The 9,225-nt window shown below is 50.4% G+C and overlaps 1 protein-coding gene across 1 annotated transcript; it reads right to left on the reverse strand.

Annotated features, from left to right (window-relative positions):
- Positions 1-45: 45 nt before the first annotated feature.
- On the reverse strand, positions 46-8,421 carry LOC108865198 (putative 115 kDa protein in type-1 retrotransposable element R1DM; the record flags this gene model as incomplete). Its single annotated transcript, XM_029113225.1, is given in 3 exon segments — positions 46-243; positions 325-1,128; positions 6,756-8,421. Coding segments are annotated over 3 exon segments (2,668 nt in total), but the record flags the coding sequence as incomplete, so codon positions are not given.
- Positions 8,422-9,225: the final 804 nt, after the last annotated feature.

The following is a 9,225-nucleotide window of genomic DNA, read 5'->3' on the forward strand; positions in this document are numbered from 1 at the left end:
CATTGATTATATGATGTGTGGAACCAGAATCAATGACGAACTCACCATCAGATTCGCTCGAATCTGGACTGCTTGAGTGCTTCACTTCGGTCATGAGACACTCCACGTTGTGAGATTCCGTTCGAGGCTTGTTTCCAGCCTTGGCTCTTGGGCATTGGCCGATGTGATGTCCAGGTTTCTTGCAGTAATTGCATCGGAGGGTTGTCTTCTTGTTTTCTTGCATCGATCTGCTGAAGTTGTTTGCTGTTGATTAGTCATATGACTGTCCTTGTGGCTTCTGGCCGAATCGTGGTTGATTTGATCGAGGCGATGAGTAATTTTGACGGTTCGATGAATTCTGCTGAGGAGTTGGAGCTTGGTTGCTTCTTGAGAAGCGACGGAGGTTGTATCTCGCAACGAGAGCAGTTGCTCCGTTCCTTTCGGAGGTTTGACGAGTGGCTTTCTCGGATTCTCTGCGCGCGTAGTCGGACAGGATGAGTTTTGCGATGTCTGCCAGCTTTCTTCCTGAGGCGTCTAGCTGCGTGAAATTTTGTTTTATCCAGCTGTAAACTGGAGGCAGCTTGTTGATCAGGGTAATGCTGACGATGTCCTCGTCCATTTTCGCGGAGGCGTCGTCCAGCGCCTTCTTCAGTCTTTTGAATTCTGTTACGTTATCATACGCGGTTTTGTCATCGCGGTATTGGAACGCAAAGAAGTTGTGCACAGCGATAATTTTCCTGCTTGCATCTTTCTGAAGAAAATGATCTTCAAGTCTTTTCCAGATTGTGGGGCCACTCACAGTTGTTGAATCATCACTGAAGAGACCTTCGATGAGAGGGGTGTCGAGTGCATTCAAAAGAATGTATCTGGCTGCGATGTTTCCGCGAGTGAAATGCTTCTGTTGCTGTTTGTCGCTTTCGCTTTGTCCATGGTTTGGTTTCAGTTGTGAGTCGACAACTTCCCAAGCGTAGGGTTCGGTTTGGAGAGTCACGGGAATCAGAGATTTCCATGTGGGATAGTTCGATCCATCCTCCAGTAGTTTGGGAGGAGTGAATCGCGAACGTATTCCCTCAGGTTCCGACGTTGAGCAGACTGGAGGAGCTGACCCTGGCTTAGGGTCGTCGGCTACCTCGAGTTTTGCCAGTTGTTCTGCAACGTTCATGTTTCGCGAGGGAGTATGTCGTTACTCACGTTGATTGAAGATCCTCCTTGGTATCGTGGAGTCTCGTGGAAACTTCACTAGATCAGTCGGGATACCAGGAGGAGGACAGAATTCAGACTTCAGAATGACGAGGATGCCTTCTGTGTGGTCACAGAGCAGAGAGTATCTCTATCCATTTATTCGTTGAATATATAGGATGATATCTGTGTCAAGGATCCAGTAGGTAGAGAGAGTGAACGTCCTAGATTTACATCCGGAATTTACCGAGTTTTAGAACTAGGTCTCTGAACTAGAAAAGTATCTGATTGTGTCTATTCAGCAGCTGGCTTAGATATATGCGTCGGAGGTTTCTGACAAACAAGAACAGAGTTCGGGGAACTCCATATTTCAGCAGCCTTCTTAGGTGCTCCCGAGAATCCACCTTCTCATGGCGATCGGTCCAGCCGATAAGAAATCCTGAGAATTCCCGTCTTTCCCTTGATGAAATCTTTGATTCTCGGTGAGAGGACCACACAAATAATTTTTTTATGGTGGGAGGACCCATCACATGAGAACGACGACCCTCATATGACCCTCCTGAAGCTCCCGAGAACCCGCCCCTGAATTTTCACGGCGGCCGGTTCAGGCGTTTGTGAATTCAGCGAATTCCCGATTTTTCAATTTTTTTCCGAGTTTTAGGATTTTCGTGGGTGGAGCACTCAAATAATTTTTTAAGGTAGAAGGACTCAGCGCATCGGGGTACTGACCCCCTATAACAACCGCTGGATCGCCCAGAACACGCTCCTAAATTTTCACGTGCGATCGGTTTGGCCGAGTCTATAGGGTACCCCGGACAGACAGACAGACAAACAGACAGACATACGTTTTTATATATATAGATAGATACCCCACGGATTCCGGCCTACTTCTTCACAGAGTCTTCTCCATGTTTCCTTCGTTGACCTGAGGATCGATCGACTTAGATTTCCCCGGCTCGTACAATACTCCGTGTAGTACCTAGGGCGGTTCTCCGAGCTGGCTCTGAGGAACCTCCTCCGGTTTTCCACACATACTGGGGAGCATGATGTGTCGAGCAGAATAGAAGTGCATTCTCGCCTGCTTTTCTTTCCGAATTCACTGAAAGACACGCCCACGCAGCGATATTTCGAAACGTTCGTTCATACGAGGAACGGTTTGCTAAGGCGGGCCGTCACTTTAGTCCGTAACGCGGAGCCTCTTGAGGGCCTTGTCGTCAAGCTTCCCGATCTACCGCAGAGGTTCCATGAAACTCTAAAGCGATTACATCGTTTCCCGGCATGAATTCTATTCTGTATCTTCGAGACCTCCGCTACGGTTGAAAGTAGGACTTCGAAAGATTTTATCCAGGAAATAAAAAAGTAGGGGCTTCCATGAGAGTTTCAGGTAAACTAGTCGTCGCAAAGGTGAAACCTCCGATATCTGAGTAATTATGAACAGCGGACCCCGAGAAGCGCCACGCAGCCAAGGACGCTGATGCCGAAAAGCTGAATAAAACTTTCAGGGAGCCTAACTGGCGAAAATGCGAAACACCCGATGCTTGAGCGATCAGTGAAGAGATAAAATCGTATCTCGTTGATACCTCGGCTGGAACGATCACACGGAATACTAGTGTCAGTCTTGGGTTCTTCATCAGCTGACTGAGGTTCATTGTCCCTATATCTAGCGAGTCATAGAAAAGGGTTGAGCAAAGTAGACCATTAGATTTTAGGTCAATCTGGAAACACTGTGGACGGATTAAGTGGTGACCGGTCGGTGACCGTCCCAGATCGGGGACTTCAATGTGTAGAGCGAGAGGTGAGATGGACAATACTCATAAACTATCTAGGGGCGGCGATGGACACCGGCTTGTGCTTCTCCTCCGGGAATACGTTGAATATTGGGCATTTATGAACATCTGCTCTCGGGGTCCTTATCCTAAACTTGAAAACGTTAAGTTTTGGAAGCTCCACAACAAACACTCGAGACTACACCGAAGGCACCACCCAACAATTAGTAATAGACAACCAATGCTCCTCGATACCCAAACGCCTAACCACTGGACGAGTATACTGGATATCGTATCGCCGAAATTCGATGGCCGTGGCTGCACTTGTGTCAGTCGCCGGTTTTTCAGAATAGAGAACTCCACAGATAGAGGATGATCCTCTTCACTGGGGTACCCTCGGGAGCTCGAAGATCTCCTTGGTGAAGCTTCGCTGGTACACGGGTTTTCGTGACGATGCGGCAGTCATCGTCCAGTCTATGACGCTACGCAGCCGGATAACAGGCTCCGTAGAATTTCGGCAGAACCATGGTGGTTGATGACGCAATGGGCGCTGGAAAAATGGGCGAGAAATTCTCGAGCCAACGAATTGGAATAATTCGCAGAGAATAGTATAATTGACAAATACACGCTGCATTCCGTAATCGCCAGCGTACGACGTCGTAGTCGAGAACGATAGCGTAGAGTACATGCCCTTTTCTTGGCAACACAGCCCAGAGAAAGTGGAAGAACGGGGCGAAGAGTCTGTGCTCGCCGGGAATGCGCCCGTTCCTCCAATGCGCTCGAGGAAACCCAAGGCGCGCAGGCCTCTCGGGCCATGCGGCATTGGTCGAACGTCACTGGATTCGAATGCGCTCTGCGGCGAAGGGCCATGTTCGCAGCCAATGCGCAATGAGTCGGAAGTGCTTAAGACCTGATACCTAACCATTCTCTCAATGCGATCGAGGAGTCCGAATGCGCGCAGGCCTCCCGGGCCATGCACAATTAGTCGGACGCCACCGGACCCACCCAGCTCGGATCGATGACGCCCAAAGCGCCGAGTCCGCTTTCGGCTTTCGATGATGTTTCAGCGAATGAGCCGGCTGTTCCCCGGAAATAATCGGATTGCCGATCGGCCGAAGACAGCAAGCGCGCTCTCGAATCGAGCACTCATGCAATCCTCATGACAAGTCTGGAAGGCTTAGGTAGATCTTGGTGAAGCAAATGCAGTGAAATGTGGCTCTAGAGGCTCGTTGAATGAGCCATGAGAGCTGAGGGTGTCAGGAGGCAGGAACCGGCGTCACCGAAACTCGGACCCACCCGGATGACGGAATTGCGGATTGGAGTGCGCCCGATGTACTCAGCAGACTTCCCGAAAAAGTTCTGCGGTGGACACTGCTCCGGCGGCGAAGCTCGATAGCGACAGCGTCATCCAGTAGAGGCCAAGATGAGCCGTCTGAAAGCGTCGGTAGAGAGGTTTTCACTAACTGGATTCATCTTTAAGAAGTATTTCGAGGAAGACCAACGTCCGGGAAAGCAAGGAACGAATTCGTGTCGCTGTCGATAAGAATTTTCGGGAACAGACAGTCGCCTTTTGCATGTTAGGGGATGGTATTGGGTACGCCAAAGGAAATCTAGGACTTGGTTCACGCGGTCAAATTACCTCACGATTTATCTTGCTCCGCGAATATCTTTGTCACCGCAAGCCAGAAAGGCCTTGAGTCGTTGATGCGAAACGCTGACGGATTCGTCCGAGAAGAGGTACACGAACCGTCGATCGGCCTTCTTACAAGGACTATGCACGAGGGACGGTTGACTGGTTTTCGGAGACTATTGGCCGCATGAGAGCAAAAGTAGCTCCGCGAATATCGTTGTCATTGCAAGCGGTAAAGATCCTGATGCTGCGGGGGGCCACTTGTCCGCACCAGGGACAGTCGACTTGACTTCGGAGTCACCCGGCAGCACGAGGGACGGTTGACTAGTTTCTGGAGACACTTGGCCCCATGAGAGCAAATGAGAGATGCTGAAGAGAGATGCTGACACATTCGTCCGAGTAGAGGTGTGGTTGGCGTCGATAGGCATCTTGCTCGGAATTCGTCTCACAGTGAATTTCGAGCGTGCGAGGGGGCACTCGTCTCCATAGGGGACAGTTGACTAGTTCTCGGAGACACCCGGCAGCACGAGGGACGGTTGACTAGTTTTTTGGAGACACTTGACCGCATGAAAGCAAGTCGTTGCTGTTGCTGTTGCGCTCGCTAAAAAAGTAATACTATGGCCCGGATTTCAGCAACGAGGACACATGGGGCCACTTGTCCCAGGGAACTTTCAATGTGCTATAGCTCGCCTGTCGTTCGAACACTCAACTCTACGAGAGGACAACTGACCCCCACCTTTGCGTGTGGACTGAGGGGGCGCGGAGCGACCCCTCAGGGTATTCGCAGGCATGACGATCTCGCCCCGCAGGGAACGTACGCCGACCCCGAAATAACACGAAAGCCATCGATGCCTATCTAACCGGAGTCACCCAGCAGCACGAGGGTCGGTTGACTACTGTTTGGAGACGCTTGGCCGCATGAGAGCAAATGAGAGATACTAAGGAGATGTTGACAAATTCGTCTGAGTAGAGGTTTGGTTTCAAAAACTAGCGCGTCTAGCTTGTGGGGGCTGCTTTTGGGGCGAGCCTGGAATCTTAACTTTGGGGCACTATAACTCGAAAACTACTAGCCGGATCGGGCTACTAATTGAGGGAGGGTGCTCCCCTTGGCCCCTAGGACTCGAATCCGGGTTTAACTCGGTTTGACCTTGACAAGGTCACTAATCGAAATATGACCCCAAGGGTCATAAAAAAAACAGATTTTCGAATTTAACACCCTCGACTTATCCAGGGACTTACCCTGCCGGGGGCCCCTTGCCAAGTCGAATTTTTTTCTGGAATTTTTCGAAAAAATTCCCTAGCTAACACCTATTCTTTCTACCTGCTTTGCGCCCGGGGGACCAGTCCTGAACGATACGGTCTTACGGAATTTTTCGGGGAATCTCCCGTTTTCGGGAAAATCTCTCTTGAAAAATTTGCCCTAACTACCACCTATATTTTTCGACTTCTTTACGTCCGGGGGACCAGTCCCGAACGATACGGTCTTACGACTTTCTTTCGGGAAACGTCCCGTTCTCGAGAAAAACTCGCAAAACGGCGCCCGACGGGGGACGGTGGATCTAGCGGTCCGGCGGGGACCCCTACTCACCGGGAAGGCCTCCCAAGGTTTTCGGAAAAAATCTCCTCCGTCGACACTCAACCGACCACCTATACACCGACCAAGAAACGTAAGTTTTTGAACCGATTTCAACGATTTCAACAAATTTCACCGAATTAATTACAATCTTTCGATCTAGCTTTTCACTCTGTGCGGTCTATGAGAGCCAGCAATAGAGTGAGGGAGCGGCGTCGTCGGGCAGGCAGCCGAGCGGTCGCGCATGCGCCGTGGGGTGGAGAGGATCCCGAGCCAGAGGAGCAGCCAAACTTGGCGGGGACACTGTTTACAGTCTGCGTCCGCCAGTCAGCCGCATCGCCGGCAGAGAATCATCGCCACGTGGTCGCCGCACGCGGCTCACTCGGTGCGTTCGTTTTCTTGTTCAGAGAGGTAGTTGGTACTTTGTCGCTCTTCGATCCTGTCCAGGGACTCCTTCGTGATGATGGTGAGTCGGATGAACTCAGCGCTCGCTTCCAGATGTTGTCTTCCGTGATGCGACCACCGGTCAGACGTTTCCATCGTTCCCGTGCTGTGTTGAAATAGCTGCAGCGAAAAATAGCGTGATCTGCATTATCGTTTTCCCCGCTCTCGCATAGGTTGCATTTACCTGATTGAGCCTTGCCGATTCTTTCCAGGAAAGCCCGGAAAGCACCGTGACCTGTTACGAATTGGGTGAGCTCATATGTAAGTTCCCCGTGATCTCTGTAATACCAACTAGCAATATTTGGGATTAGCTTTTTTATACGGGCTCCTCGAGTACCTGCCGAGGGTTCGGCCCAGCTCTCCTGCCATATCATAATGCACTCATCTTCGAAGTTCGTCGCGCTCTGGAGTCCGTTTCTGATGTCTCTCCTTAGTCCAAGTTTGATATTCCAGGGGATCAGCCGTCCGATGACGAGGATACCTTGAGTGTAGACCGTTTTATATGCTCTGCTTACCCTGATGGCGGCTACTCGTTGAGTCTTGGTGAGTAGGTCTCTGATCTTTCGTAGTCTCAACGCCTCGTCCCAGAGTGGTGCCCCGTAGGAGACGATTTGCTCGCTCACTCTCGCTAGGAGTTTTCTCTTACTCTCCTCGGTGTCCGTGGTTCTGGGGAGAATTCTGTTGATATTGTTAGCGACTCTGGCTGCCTTTTGGCATGCCTGAGTTATGTGTTTGACGAACGTGAGCTTCCTGTCCAGCGTGATACATAGGTACTTGACCGAGTCGCTCATTCTTATCCTGTTTCCTCGGTGGAAGAGGTCGACCTGGCGTTTTCTGGAGAAAATTATTGCCTCAGACTTTTGAGGGGCAATTTCTAGGCTTAGTGATTTCATATACTCGTCAACTCGTTTAATGCACTCGTTAGCTCTCCGCTCGATCACGCTTTCGGCTGTGTCTCTGACGACGACAACGATGTCGTCGGCATAACCGATTATCACACATTCATGTGGTAGCTGCAATTTGAAAATTCCGTTATATGCGAGGTTCCAGAGAGTCGGACCGATAATGGAGCCCTGAGGGACATCGGCCGACATCTCTCTCCTCACGCCTCCGCTACTTATCTCTCTGTCCCTGAAATAGCTCTCGAGTAAGGCGATCAGATGTTCTGAGATCTCATTTTCTCTGAGGCTGCTCATTATCGCCGCCCAGCTCAGGGAATTGAGGGCGTTCTTTACGTCGATTAGGATAGCTAAGACCAGCTTCCCGCAGGCCAGGTTCCTCTTGCCGAATTCGTGCTCCACCTGTTCCGTAAGTTTCTTGATCGCTTGGATAGTTTATTTCCCTTTCCTAAAACCGTACTGATTGTCGTGGATTATGCATTTCTCGTCTAATTCCCTCAAGAGTCGTTGGTTCAGAATGCTCTCTAATGACTTCCCGAGAGTGCTCAGGAGACATATCGGTCTGTATGAGTACGGTAGCTCGGGTGGTTTACCTGGTTTCTTGATGAGGACGACGTCAGCTTTTTTCCAGGACTTCGGGAAAGCTCTGGCCCGGAGGATTTCGTGGATAACGTCCTTATATTCTTTCCTGAAATGTTTCAGAATGAATTTGGCTACCTTACCCGGGATCCTGTCCGGACCCGGCGCTTTATTCGGTGCGATTTTCCTCATGGTGAGCTCGATCTCTTCGTCCGTGACTTCTTCGATCTCCTGTATCCGTGTCCAGTCCGTGCGGGTCTGCCTCTCCAGAGCGCGGTTCGGTAAAAGGGTGTCTAGTGTCGCCCGGAGCATGTCGTTTGGTGGTGCTGTTTTGGGAACGTATAGCCTGTTCATGATGATCTTATATGCCATTCCCCATGGGTTTCGGCCAACTTCTTCGCATTGCTTCCGCCACGTTTCCTTCTTCGAGCTGAGGATCGAGCGATTTAAGCTATTTCGGCTGATTCGATATTCCATGTTATACCTAGGGCGGTTTTCCGGGCTGGCCCTTAGAAATCGTCTCCGGTTTTTGACGCATACCCGTCTCAACTCGGCGATCTCTTCGTTATACCAATAAGCTCTTTTTATCCGTTGCGATCGGTCGAAGGTTGCAGCTGTACAGGCATTCCTGACCTCCTTCGTGAAGACGCCGGGTGTGGGGTTTCTGACTCGGAGCATTCTTTCGAGTTCTTGCGTGCATATCTCGAGGTCCAGCTTTTTCTCGATGCGTGGTCTGTTCCCCGCGTCGCTTTGCGTATCTCTTGTTATCTGAACGGAAATGTAGTTATGGTCGCTCAGCGAGTCTAGCTCACCGAGGACTGTCCCGTGCTTGATTTTTGTCTTGATCCGATCGTTCGTTAGGGTAAGGTCGAGATAACTTTCCTGTGTGCCCCTCAGAAAAGTAGGCTTTTACCCATCGTTGTGAACTGTTAGGTTATATTTAGCTATAAATTCTTTTAGTATACGCCCTCTGGCGTTAGCCCTTTGGCTACCCCATAGGGGGGATGCGGAGTTGAAGTCTCCAGAGATGAGAGTACCTTGGCCCCTCGGTTGAGACTCCAAGCTTGTGCCCAGGCTGCCGAGGAAATTTTCAAACTCGGTTATGTCTGTGTTGGGTGAGATGTAACAGCTATAGAAAATAAAATCGGCGTGTGTTTGCCAGACGAACCCGTTATC

Source organism: Galendromus occidentalis, unplaced genomic scaffold (assembly GCF_000255335.2).
Source record: "Galendromus occidentalis unplaced genomic scaffold, Mocc_1.1 scf7180000076433, whole genome shotgun sequence".
NCBI classification, from domain to species: Eukaryota; Metazoa; Arthropoda; class Arachnida; order Mesostigmata; family Phytoseiidae; genus Galendromus; species Galendromus occidentalis.